Here is a 13,575-nt window from a genome sequence, read left to right as displayed (position 1 = left end):
ATTTCAGGTTTGGATTCACTGTGTGCCCCATTTCTCTACTTAAACTTTAATAATGAAGGTAATGAATAATGAAGGTTTTTATTTCTACTTTTCTTTTTTAGTTTTTTTGCTTCTTTTCATATTTATCTTGTCCTTTTTACAGCCCTGGCATATGCCTGCATGTCTGCCTTCATCCCCAAGTACTTGTACAACTTTTTCCTGAAGGACAACTCTCATGTCATTCAAGGTGAGATGTACTAGACTACACACTCATTCTGCTGTGTTTTGCACAGCAATACAGTCTAGTGATTTTAAAGCTGATCTTTTGTGTTTCTCTTGACATAAATTACACACTAGCTCAAGATTACTTGTCTCCACTTAAGCCATCCAGTGTTTTTGAGCTAATGTAGTCAACTGCCACTGCGAGTTCAATATTAAACATGGTCAGCGCATTCAGCTAAGTTCAAAAACAAATTATCAGCGGCTGGCACCGAGCATCGGGCCCTCAGCTCAATGTTGATTACATTTTGGCTCCATGTTGTTCCTAAGTTGTAAAAACTAATTTCAGTTTGTCTTAATGGAGTTTGCAGCTGAGTCACATCATTTAGAGATAGGGAAACAAATGAAACTGCAAAAGCCTGCAGAGAAATGTTACAAGCAATTCTTATGTGACAAGGGCTACACAATACACCTCTTGAACTCTGTGGGGAATGTGGCTCTTATCCGTTCTTTCCACTGCTAGATGCCCTGGAGAGCTAGCTAATGTTTATCTGTCTGGTTGGAGGATCTTTGTTCATTTACAGCATGAAGAATGGTGCTAGTACAGCATTACAATGTTTCCATTTGACATGTGCACAGTTGATCAGCAGTCTACCTGCAACATTTTGTCTTCCTGTCTCTTTGTTATAAGGCAACAAATAGTTTTGGAAAGTATCTGAACTATGAGATCTCTTTGCTTCATGACTGATTTACTAAATCCAATCATGTATTAGGTCGGTTTGTGTTTGTGTATGTTTGTGTCATACATCTTGTGTTCTTACTGTTAACTGTAAACGCTTACTGCTAGTGTGCCATTGGTTCAGTTACAGTTTGCCAATGGGAGCGTGTCTAAGGTTGCTTACTCCTGCTGTAAAGTCTTCGGTCGAGTACACTTCCTTTCATGTTTTTAGCACTCAAGCTACACAATACATTATATATAGACCTCGTGCCCTTTTGCCTGTGTTTCAGAGTACTTGACCGTCTTCTCCCAAATGATTGCCTTCCATGACCCAGAGCTCAGCAACCATCTAAATGAGATTGGCTTTATCCCAGACGTAAGTTTCCAAGAGCGCAAGTGCCCTGACACCTTGACAACAATAAGCAGCAGTGGAGGGCATGCAAGGATAACAACATTGTCTTTTATTGCAAGTCAAAAACAGTAAGGAGTTATTCCAGTTGTTTTCTCTGCATGAGGGCCAAAGGAAATGACCATCCATAGATCACAGTGTATATCTTTTCATTGTCGTTAACACTTTTTGTTCCACATCCTCCTTTCCAGTATTTGTGGCGAGGGTCAGGTTCTCCATGTAGTCCACTGGTGATTTATACAGCGATTAATGTCTGACATGCACACTTAATGATTGTCCTCTGCCATGCTTACCATACTTCTCTTACTATATGCCACCTCTTCCTGCCCTTCACTTCAGCTCTGCACAGACAGTGACAAGGTTAAAGTGTTCTACAGTCTCTCTGGGGTTTCAGTTAGTGTGCTGATGAATGTGTGTCACCTGTGGACCGAACTCTGGGACATTACCCGATGAAAAGTGGGGTCTTTATCATCGAGGAGTCAAGGATCAAAGCGCTCTCTTCCTCCTCCTTGCAGTTTCTAATGCTCCAGCTCTTTTTCCAAAGTGGTGCAAGTGAACTGTTGACTGTCTGCCGTAATTTAAAGTGTGTAGAAAAACATGAAATTAGGAAAGATACTTTGGCTTGTTGCACAAATGTTACCTGTAGTTGTTGATGCTGTTATGATGCTGACTTGACATGTACCGCATGTACAGAGCTACCAGTATTGACTTGCCTTTCAAAGGAGACTTGATATCCTTGTTTTTGTTGGTAGGCCAGGATGATATTGGAACAAGCTTTGTTGATACAGCTTTCATGTCTGATGTCAATCCCAGTAATTAGACTTTACAGACCATAAATCCCCTTTTCCTCTGTGAACTTCAGAGAACTCTCTAAACTGTTGTTTTACTGAGGAAACAAATCCATTGGCCCTAAAAGACCAAATGTCCCTGCAGTATAAAATGGATTTGCTTCCAATTTATGCAAACTAAAACATGGCTAGATTAATACAGTTTGTCTTGTGCAAGCACACAGAAACCACAAGTAATCTTTGGAAATGTTGTGGTGTTCAAGGACTCGGTTCCAGTAATGCCTGACGCCATCGGCAGAGAGTCAGATTGCATGTGGCCAGCGGTTTGATTCCGGCCATTCTCAATTTGGCCACATCTGCTCCCCTGGGTCTGCCATTTACACCTACACTAATCCAATCTGGCTGGACTCGCAGTTCTGCTAGTGCGCGGTTGAATTGAGACTCAGTGCGGTGGGCTCAGAAGAGGTCTACTGAACAGTCACCAGCTCCCACGCAATTAGCTATCGATTAACTTACTGACATGAGCTCCAGTATTCCTGCACATTCTGCTCCAGACCCGTTGCTACTGAATATTACAGAGCCTCAGCAATAGTGGCCAGCGATTGGCAGGTGTTATAACAGGTGGTTAATGGTGGAGTTTGTGTGTGCGGTCTTTCATTTTTATTTTATGCATTTCCTCCAGGGAACGTGTAGAATGGAGAGAAAGGAAGATGGATGACAAGATGATTTGTATAATGAGATTCATTGTTTGCTTTCTCCCCATTGACCAATAACCAAACTCAGCAGTTTGCTCTTTATGGCCGTTTCTGTTTCTCAGAAGGCGTAGAGATGTGTGCTGCATATGTCTTAGAGTCTATAGTGAGAAAGCAGTTCACTTATTTCATGTGAGCTCTCAGCTATTTTATTTGATGTACTGAATATTGCATACAAATGAATGCTTCATGATCTCATAAATGTGCTTACTGTATTCTTATCTCTTTTTCTTACCGCACAGCTTTATGCTATTCCATGGTTCCTGACCATGTTTACACGTAAGTAGCTTTTCCTTGTACTCACAATGTGGATATGATGTCACACTGAGCATAATCAAAAACTTTCAGAGGGTAATTTGAGTCTGCTTCATTTAGAGTATGAATAAAAGAGACTGAAAAGGTTAGTGGGTCCAGTATGGGCCAGATCTGTAGATCTTTGTGTTTTTTTTCTCTCCATGACCTTTATTGTAGCTGCTAATTAATTCCAAATCTGAAAGGAAAGGACTCAACCACTCAGCCCCACACTACCTCAGATTTGCACATTTTTCATTTATCCTCATTTAATATTTTTTCGAGGCTTTCAGCTGCATCTTGCAGTCTACATCAGTGGATAGAGTTTGCTCAGTTATCATTGATGATCTATAACAGGATACATGACATAAAAAACACTTTCAGTTGATGGACTGAACTGATTTTGCAGCTAAGAGGCTTAAAAAACAGTGGTGAAAAGTAACTGAATACATTAAATCAAGTACTGTCATTGTTTTTGGTACTTTTTGTTTTACTAATTTATTCCCATCTTCTGCTACTTCACACTACATTTTCCATCTTTTCCAGACTTTTCAAAACATATGATGCATTGCTATTGAGTAAACTACACAGAAGTACTGTATATAAAGCAGATAAAATGCTCCTCAACCAACTCAACATTTAGGTATTTCTTATGTTAATGTATCAGTAATAATGTATGTATCCAATAATACAATAATTTATAATTACACGCTGACTTGGGCCATTCTTATTGCCGATACTTATATACTGTACACTGTTAAATGCAGGGCATGTATTTTATCGTGTTGTACTTTTGGATTATGAAAATTATTTGAATTATTCCTCTAATGGTCTTTTCTTGTAATGTAATGTGTCAGGTTGTTTTTGACATGCTGGTGGTGCGTATCACTGTTTTAAAAGAATTTCCCCAATAGGCCAGGCAGAATTGGATGGTACACTATACTGTAGTTTTTAAAAGGCAAAGGTCTTTTGTATGCAGGAACCAAATCTGACTAAGTGTCACGTCTCTGTGACTCTGACTAAGCAGAGTGGTAGGACTGAGCTGTAGACTTCACAGGATTATTGTGACGCTTCCTGTGGGCCAGTCTGCACGATTTAATGTGTCTAAGTACTGACTTGCAAGACCATTAACGCTCCAAGTTAGAAAAATAAAAACCAAATGTGCCTTTAGATATTGTAGGGAATACAGTATACTGTATAAGCCATTGTGAGTGTTGGTGTGGTTGTTATCGTACAGCTATTTCAAGGATATTGATCACATTATCGTGATTTTACAGTCAGGTGAAAACACGCAGATAATGTATTCTAACCTTCAGTTCGCAAGAAGATTTTTGAGGTAACATTAAGACGGAGAAAAACAACATTATGTCGAGGTCCATGGGTAGGATGTGGCAGACAAAATCAATTCCAGGCGCTCTACTCCGGGATGGTAAAAATAATAAGCCTTTAATAAATATTGATTTAAAACATTATAAAAATACACTCAAAACTCATCTGCGAACTTTCCTTCCTCAGGAGAACCTTTAGGAGGGCGTGATGTATTTTTATACCTTGTTATGCCCATATTTCTTAAATATATATATGATTTTTTTTTTACGATCTTGAATGCCCTAAATTGGATTTTCTGTACCACATACTAATGAATGTCCTCCCTCTTTAATATAACTTCAAGAGCAAATGTGGATGTAAGGGTCAAGATAAACACTACTGCTGCTAGTTTTACCTCAAGATTTTTAACACTTTTACAAAAAAATAGCAAAAAGCTCATAAGGAACTTTTGGCAGATCAACTATCAACTATGAGAAGATATGTCCATACATGCAACACTGGGCTTGTACAAAATAAGCAACCTATGTGAATCTTATAATGTTCAGCTTCGGTTGAGTTTTACAAGCTTGTATTTTAAGAGTGTAGATTCAATAGGGACAGCGTAGATTGTGATGTTAACTTGGACTGTAATAGTTCGCATGGTGTTTATAATGTTTCGTCACTAACCAGTATTTACGTACAGGGAATAAATAAGAAATAGTTTCATCAATTTAGTACCAGTTTAGGGGTCGCGCATTACAATCAGGTAGCCAAATGATTTCAGTGCCCGCAGTTCTGTCATCATTTTTAGATGCCGATGATGTTTCAAATCGAATTTGCTGAAGATGAGAAAATATTACAGATTCCAGCAATAATTGTTGGTTTCCTTGCATAATTTTGGAAACCTGTTGATTCCAATAAGCATAATGCACACTAAGAGTCCTTTCACCTTCTGAGCTGCAGCAGAGGTACATTATACCGTAATGATTTTTGTATTATTGTTCTGCTGGTTCCTAGCATGCCATTAGTCAGTTGATGGCAGCATTAAGCTTTTATCTTCAGCAGGGCACATTTTGAGCACTGAAATATGAGCATATTAGCGAGGGTCACTGATCATTGTTACGAATTAAATAATGTGCAATTAACTTCTGTCTTCTAGATAGAGACACATCATACGGTACAACTGTTTGAATAACTTTTTGCCTTCTCAATATTATTTTAGATAGCTGCATTTGAGCTAGTCTGCAGACTCCTATAGACAGAACACAACCTATGATTTACATTAATTGTAGCCAAATTGATCTTCTTCAGCCCTTTGCAATGAGGTATTTGATTCTTCAGTCAAACACACACACACAAACACGCATACATACAGACCACTCCTGGGGCAGAGAGTGTGAGGTGTGACCCTTTTAACCCCTACCCCTTTTCCTCCCCCCTGAGGCAGTGTGTGAGTCCAGTATTCAGGAGGTGTGCCCCTCTGACTGCTAATGTCCTCAATCCAATATGAGACAAGGTTGGAGGGTCATCCTCAATTCACAGAGACACACACACACACTGCCTGTCAGTCACATCCTAGTCTGCTCAGCTGACTGCTAATGTGATGCAGACCCTCCGAGGCATTTTCTCACCACTCCTACACTCTCGGCCTCACCAAAGCCACATTCCACACACACACACACACACACACACACACACACACACACCTACTTCCCAGCATCCACCTTAACAAACCGCGGGATGATAGAAACAGGTGGACAGTTCTGGTTCTCATGCATAAATCTCAACAGAGAGGAAACATTATATTTTTGAAAAACTGAAAGTAATATCACTGAACTAATAACTGCAGTGGGACACATTATCAGGATGGGGTTTTAGTTGGCTTGAAATAACCAGTGCAGGTTCCTTGCTCTAAAGCTCCTCAGCCCCCTGATGTTCTTCCTGTCATTTTTCCACCACAACACCCACCTAAAACCATTTTTCCCAGCTGCCTCCCCCACATCAAATATCCCTGCAGGCAACCTTGCCATCGTACAATATTGCTTAGTGAGCTTCCCATTTTAAAGCCATAGAGCCATCTTAAGTAAATGCACTATGCACATGCAAATCACGCTCATTATGTACAAACTGATTCCCCCTTTCTCTCTATGTGTGTGTTGCATTCTATTATATCCTGCTTGCAGCAGCCTATTCTGCATCCCTCGTGGGATTTGTCTTTTCAGGCACTCTGGTATTCAGTCATTTTGTAAAATCTCCCCTTTGTTGTGTTTATTTCTGTGCGCTCTTTTCAGATGTGTTTCCACTGCACAAGATCTTCCACCTGTGGGACACGCTGCTGCTGGGTAACTCCTCTTTCCCCTTCTGTATCGGCGTGGCCATATTGCAGCAGCTCAGGGACCGTCTCTTGGCCAATGGCTTCAATGAGTGCATCCTACTCTTCTCTGACCTGCCAGGTGAGAATATAAGCTGGCATATACATCTTTGTAAATACTATGTCTTCCTTTTGTCCCTCTTGTCAAGTTTATTACATACTTGGGCTATCTGCCAAATATTACTTAATAAACAACAACCTAACGGCATCTTTATTTACTTTCTCCATGCGTTAAGCAGTTATACCTCTGCAGTTATATATGAGCAAGTGAAAATCACACTCTGCCATCCCCAAACCTTTCTAAACGGTTGTCCATCTTTGTGGGCAACTGCAGGAGGCGTTTTGTTTTATTCAACAGAGAACCAATGTGTGCTGATGTGTCTTGAGTTAATGTCATCCTCAAAGCAGGCAGCTCTGCTCTCCAACAAACACACTCCTTCCTTGATGTGCTCTAGGCGTGCCACGCTCTGCTCTGCATCTGTCGAACAGTCAACCGCTGCACTCTGGGAATTGTCTGCCACAATAATCACAACCTCCACAGTAGAGTTCTCCAGCATCACTTTTAATCTTGATTTAAATCCATCGTTAGTCTGTGTAGACTGCTTAGCCACTAATATAAATTGTTGCTGTTTGGTTTTTGCGGTGCTATATCAGTTGTGGAGCATCTAACCAGGGAGGGTAAGTGGCACCTTTTCAGCTCTGGACCACAAATGCAGGATTACTCCTGCAAGAGACGTAGATAAGACTCGCATAAATAAAGCCCAGCGTTAGCATGGGGATGTGAGGCCAGCAGGCTGCCTGAAGCAACTATCTGCTTTGCCAATACTATCATACAGAGACATGTATTAAACATTGCACTTAACACATAATAAAATGTAAAAAAATACATAAATAACTCCGCTTTATGGTTGTTAATCCAGTTGGTTTCAGTGCGTGGCAGGCAAGAGGAGTATTCCTGCCTCCTTTCTTAGGAGGGTCGACAAATCAATGAGGTATTCAGTGGGTTGATTCTGATAATACAAGCTTAATGGAAATGCATCTTATTAGCTTTGCTCTGTTGTTGTCATGCATTTGTTAAGTACTTCTAACAGAATGACCCCCCAGTCCGAGGGGCTTTTAACATGGCTTTTAAGGTGACACATTGCCCTGGGGACTTCGATGCTTTTGTCGACTATAATCTGCCTCACAGACTGAACACACACTGTGGAGACAGTAGTGTCTCTTAATACATGCCCTCTTTACGGCTCCTTTTCAGTTTCACAAAGACCTTACTTCAGCAAAGTATCGGTTACATAAAATCAGAGAGCGGCATTCATAATGTATGTACCTCTCGCCTGGGGGATAGCTCAAACAATTTCCTTTAAAACTTTATTTCCCACTGCTGCTGAGCCCCTATTTTTTCTGGCTGAAAGGCAGAATGACATCGGGGTTTTAAAACCAACAGAGGCGGGGACGATTTGTCCTAAAGGCTTGCTGGAGCACTCTATAAACTAAGGCCAACAGCCTCCCCTTCAGCCTAAATTCAGTGTTGCCGTACTTCACTGTGTTTTACTGTCCAACAGATTCATGTGATTGAGGCAGAAGGGAAAAGGAGAGCCAGTTCTCCTTATAAAGGTAAAATATGTTGGCCTAGAGCTGCAGTCGGCTTCTTTGGCAAGATTTCCTGAGAGTGGCTACCGCTGCCAGCTCGTTTCTGTATATCACTTCCAGCCTTATTATCGCAGCTTGTGTATACCTGGGTAGTTACAGTGTAGTATCTGGCAAACTATATTAGGAATGAATTCTGGGCTACAGACTGACCTCAATCTGTTTAAGTTTCTAGCCATGTTCTAGTACACAAGATGGTATTATATAACTTGTTACAGACTGCTATATCCAAGTACAAAACAGTTCAGCACAATATTTATCACCCCTACTAAATGAGAGTAGAAGTCTTACTACTGTGGGTTTATAATCCTTGACTGTGCAGGGTTTATTTTTTAGCAGAATGGCTTTAGTGATGGCAATGTTACTGTCTGTCTGTCGGCTGTTCCACCACCCTGGTCCAGACTCATTTTTTCAACAGCTAGTTGATGGATTGCCATGAAATTCCACACACGCATTCATGGTTCCCAAAGGATGAAGCCTACTGACGTCGGCAATCCCCTGACCTTTCTACTACTGTAACCATCAGCTCAAAATTTAGTTCAGCTTATGATGGAATTCCTGCAAAAACTAGTGACGTTCTCAGCCACATCAGCTGCACTTTATTTTTCGGGCTATATAAGAAATGTTAGCACGGGAACATGCTTAACTAAGATGGTGACCATGTTACTCATACTTCCACGGCAATGTGCCGCTTCACAGAGCTGCTAGTGTATCTGTTGGCTTGTTCCTAACCCACCCATCTTAACAGGCTAACTATTTTTGATTGAGCATACCAATTGTAGTGCATGTGATTCAATGCATAGTACATGAAAGTAAACATATAGTAGGTTTGGCAGTGTTAGATAATTGAGTTACAATAATAGACCTTGGCAGTCTTTGGTGGTTTTGGAGGTCAGTCTGTATTTGCTCTGCGCTACCACATTCATGCAGCTATGAGTACACAAAGCCACACACACACACACACACACACACACACACACACACACTGAGTTATTGTAGATATCTGGTGATTTGTGGTCCGCACCTGCTCCTTCCTGACATCAGGCGTGCAGAATTGATGTCCTCATACAACTGAGACTTGCATGAATTTGTTTCAGAGCAGAGTCCACATGCTTCACATGTGTGTAACAACAGAAACAGAGTGTGAAGCCAGAAAAACATGCCCTGATGCTGGCTGAACAGTATACAAGAAGGACAATTGACTAAATCTAGTGAGTCAATCTTACAGTGAGAAATCAAATAGGATACAGCTGTTTTTAAAGAGAAAGAATTAAAGATTTAATTTAAAACTGGTTTGGTACACACCATCATGGACATTTCTGTTAATTTCAGCCTGTACATGATGGGAGCCTGTATTTAGTGGTAATGACAGGTGGTATCAGTGGTAAAAAGGTACAGGAACATGCATATACATTTTGACTTAATCTAAGGTTCAGTGAAGTGGATGAACTTTACAAGATGCATAAGAAGGCTTGACATTTAGTTGCGAAATAAAAACAAGTCTCTCTTTCTATTGCCGTCGGCAACTGTCGGAATAAAAGTTAACGGTCAAGATAACGTTACAGGACAGTGGCTCTTAAATGATTCAGACACACTCTTCTCTCTCCCTCCTGCTAGGCAGTAAATAGGGCCAGTGACAATCATTCTCAGTGACAAGCCTATTACACATAACACTAGGAAGTCTATACTTGCCAATATTCCAACGAAGAGAAGGAATCCAAATTTAAGGTAAGTGATGCAGACTATAAGGTCGTGCTCCCACCACTGGTTTCCCAAGCTGTCAATACTTTCACTGGTATTTCACTCATCATCCTTCACACAACTTCCTCTTCACTAATGTGTTACTCAAGTCATTTTCGCTTTCTGGACCATATACAAAGACTCAAATATTGCTGAATTATTTTTGTTAATACGTTTTATGAATGATTTCACACTCAGCATATCAGAGTCTGAAATCAAATTAAAAGTGAAACAGGTAAGACCTGTGCTGCAACATTTCGCCTTGGAGCCAGCAATTCATCTCAGCTGCCATTTGTTTGCAATTAATCTCATATTGTGATTCCCCCATTTGCTAAGTCTTGTAGCCTTGGGTAATCTATAACTTTCTCTTGTTTGGAGACTTCATTGATTCACAATAGACCAGAAAGGCTCTCCGGCTGACAGGAGCCGTGTGTTTACTGATGATGCAGCGGCATTTGCCTTCACGGGACATTAGCATCTGTCTCAATGAGCAGAGCTGGGCACAGAACTGATGAGCTCTAGTTATAGACGTTTAGCTCTGAGAAAAACAACCACGAGCTGCTGAAAGTGCTCGAGGCAACACGGCACACAGGGACACCTTGAAAACATCACCAAAAGGAGAAGTAGAATATTGATGCTGAAGGTTTAGTGTTGGAAGTGGATGACAGATTTGGCATGACATATTTTCATTTGCATTTTGTGATTTGACTGATGGTGTACTCTGGGGCATTTTACCATTGGAGTACACATCAAATAATACTATTGCAGGCAGCCAGTATAGGACCTGGGTATCCTATCCATAATGTCCTGACAATATTTACCTGGGGCTGAATGTAGTAATTAGCTCAGCTTCCCTCCAGCATTTGAGCTAAAGGTTGAACTATGTCTACAAATACTCAGACCTCAGAAGAGTTATTTCTGAGCTGCTTATTTTTCACTGTTGGCAAAGAGAAGTTCTGACTTGAAAATGACTGACACTGAGTGTTTTATGACATTCAGAACTGTAGCATTGAATTAATAATGTCATCAGGTAGTTTTTCTGAGGGGCTCCGGTGTGCAATCAACACATTCAGAAGACTGACAGGCTGCTTTTTTATTTAGTATACAAAATCCTTTGATTGGTGAACATGCCTTGAAAACAATAGTAATTATTTGTTTTTAACAATTCTTTGGCACTGCCATTCGCCCCCTCTCGCTCTCGCCACAATATCAAGGATCAGGATATGCATAGCAGTTTGTTTTGATGTTGTAATTCAAATTCAGCAAAAGCAACCACAGTTGTGACTTCCCAAAGCATTTTCTTAAGTTTCAGTTTTAGGTTACTTGACTTAGTTTCCTGGGTAAATGTGTTGGATTAATGAGAACCACTTTGATTGATCACTGAAATGAGACTGCTAGTACTACTTCAGGGATGCATTCCAAGATTGGTACATGCACCCCTTAAAGACATGCAAATCCAATGCACATCATCCATCAAAGCAAACAACCAACAATTGGAAAACCCTCTCATGTCTACAAGTGGAATTTTGAAACGTAATCAACAACATGAATCGTTCCCTCACGGGTTCTCCAAAGTAATCATTGGTATACAGTATAACTAGATTAAAGATGGATGGATGAACAAACCTCTGGACAATAGATAATCAATTTCCATTCTCCCACCTTATGTTATCAATGTCATCGCGGTTTACAAATAAGGATCTATTCAAAAAGGGAGAAGGGGAATTGTCACTACCGATGGTTGGCTCTATAATTTGTGGATAATGTACAAAGTCATTTTCATGGTTCGTCTGTTGTACTGTGCAGGGTTGGTTGGATAATGCAACAGATTTTCACTTTGTGTTTTAATTTACTAAACCCTTTAATCTCCATTATTATCAGGTCTTTCTTCCTTTGCACCACAATCCAATTCCACAACCCCCCTGAGTTGCTCTTTACTAATCATGCTATTCTACTATTTGTGGCAACAAGTAACAGCCCACAATCAACACCTCTACATCATTACTGAAATGTAATTTTGCTTCCTAATATGTAAAGAAATTGCTCTTTAATGAAATTGGCTGCCTGGGAATTGCCCAGCTGAGCCCAGGACTTGTTAAAACCGCTATCAATCTCTTCCCCATTCCTGCCTCTTTTAGCTGGAGGAATGATTGCATGCAGCATTTGTCACCCTAGAGAGGGAAAATGTGTTTCCCTGAACTGCCTATGTGCCCGTCGGTGACCACCAGTGTGTTTTTCACTGGAATGAGCCTCGTAACCGAGTCTGTGAGGTCCTAGCCCATGAGAGCTGACAGACCCTAACCTTGACGTCGCTGTGGGACATAGAGTGGGGGAAAGACACATCTTTCATATAATTTTGCTGGAGCCTGGGCCAGGTGCAGGTCATACCAAGGAGCACTCATTAGGCAGACTTGCTTATTATCCACGAAAAAGGAGGGTGAAAGAGAGGATGTCGGTGTGAAAGAGTGTGAAGGAAAGAATTCCTAATTTACCCAAATCCTCGGCTAATCCAGTGAGTCCCTGTTCCCTAATCCTCTCTATTCTCAACGTGCGAAGCAGGAGAAAGATGGACACTGCTGGAGAGGCATTAGGGGGAAAAGAAGAATATTTTGCTCTGCCCTGAAAACCTATTTTAGAACAAGTGCTTAGATGAGGGACAGCAGCTAGACGATGACCAGTTATTATCTCAAAGAGCCACCGGCACTTACGATTGTTAATGGCAGCAAAATGCCAAGGTCAAGCTGCTCTCTTCTGCAACTGAACCTCCCACACTCTATTTACATATTATTGTATGCTTTATGGGAGGGAATCACAATTGTATTCATTCATTTTACTCTCTCACTCACAGCAGTTAAATAATTAGTGAAAGTAAAATGTTATCAGTGGTAATTGAAAATGCAGAGATCAGCAGAATACTCTCTGTTCTGAGTTTATTTAGATTTTAAGTCAAAATGTCTTGGTAACTATTTAATAGGTTGCTATTAGATCTGGTACAGGTGTTCCCCTCAGGGTGAATTGTAATTGCTTGAGCTTCCCTCTAGTGCCACCATTTAGCTCAAAATGTTTCTGTCTAATATATTAGTTTATCAGCACTCTTATCAGCTTCAGTTGTACTTTGTATTTCGTGCTACTTCGCAAACGTTAGCATGCTAACACACTGAACTAAAATGGTGAATAATTAAAAATGATAACAGCTAAACATCAATATGTTAGCATTGTTGTTGTGAGCATTTAGGTCAAAGCACTACTGTACAAGTACAGCCTTGCAGAGCTCCTAGCATGACTGTAGACGCTTGCTGTGAAGTAAAAAGCTGCTGTTTTCACCCATGGCGGCTAATTTCCACCTAAAGATC

At 40.6% G+C, this 13,575-nt stretch overlaps 1 protein-coding gene across 1 annotated transcript in view; it reads left to right on the top strand.

The window, feature by feature from the left end:
* tbck (TBC1 domain containing kinase) overlaps window positions 1-13,575 on the top strand; it is a gene marked incomplete at its 5' end in the record, with an annotated part of 32,838 nt that overhangs the window by 2,397 nt on the left and 16,866 nt on the right. The window contains 5 exons of the mRNA XM_031871401.1: window positions 8-58; window positions 143-226; window positions 1,207-1,292; window positions 3,108-3,144; window positions 6,756-6,917. Coding sequence (XP_031727261.1) covers window positions 8-58; window positions 143-226; window positions 1,207-1,292; window positions 3,108-3,144; window positions 6,756-6,917 — 420 coding nt within the window. The remainder of the gene's footprint in view (window positions 1-7; window positions 59-142; window positions 227-1,206; window positions 1,293-3,107; window positions 3,145-6,755; window positions 6,918-13,575) is intronic.

The sequence above is a fragment of the Anarrhichthys ocellatus genome, unplaced genomic scaffold, assembly GCF_004355925.1.
Source record: "Anarrhichthys ocellatus isolate YVR2014 unplaced genomic scaffold, GSC_Weel_1.0 scaffold58, whole genome shotgun sequence".
Taxonomy (NCBI): domain Eukaryota; kingdom Metazoa; phylum Chordata; class Actinopteri; order Perciformes; family Anarhichadidae; genus Anarrhichthys; species Anarrhichthys ocellatus.
Note: the sequence above shows the minus strand (reverse complement) of the source record. Positions and strands in the feature narration are given on the sequence as shown.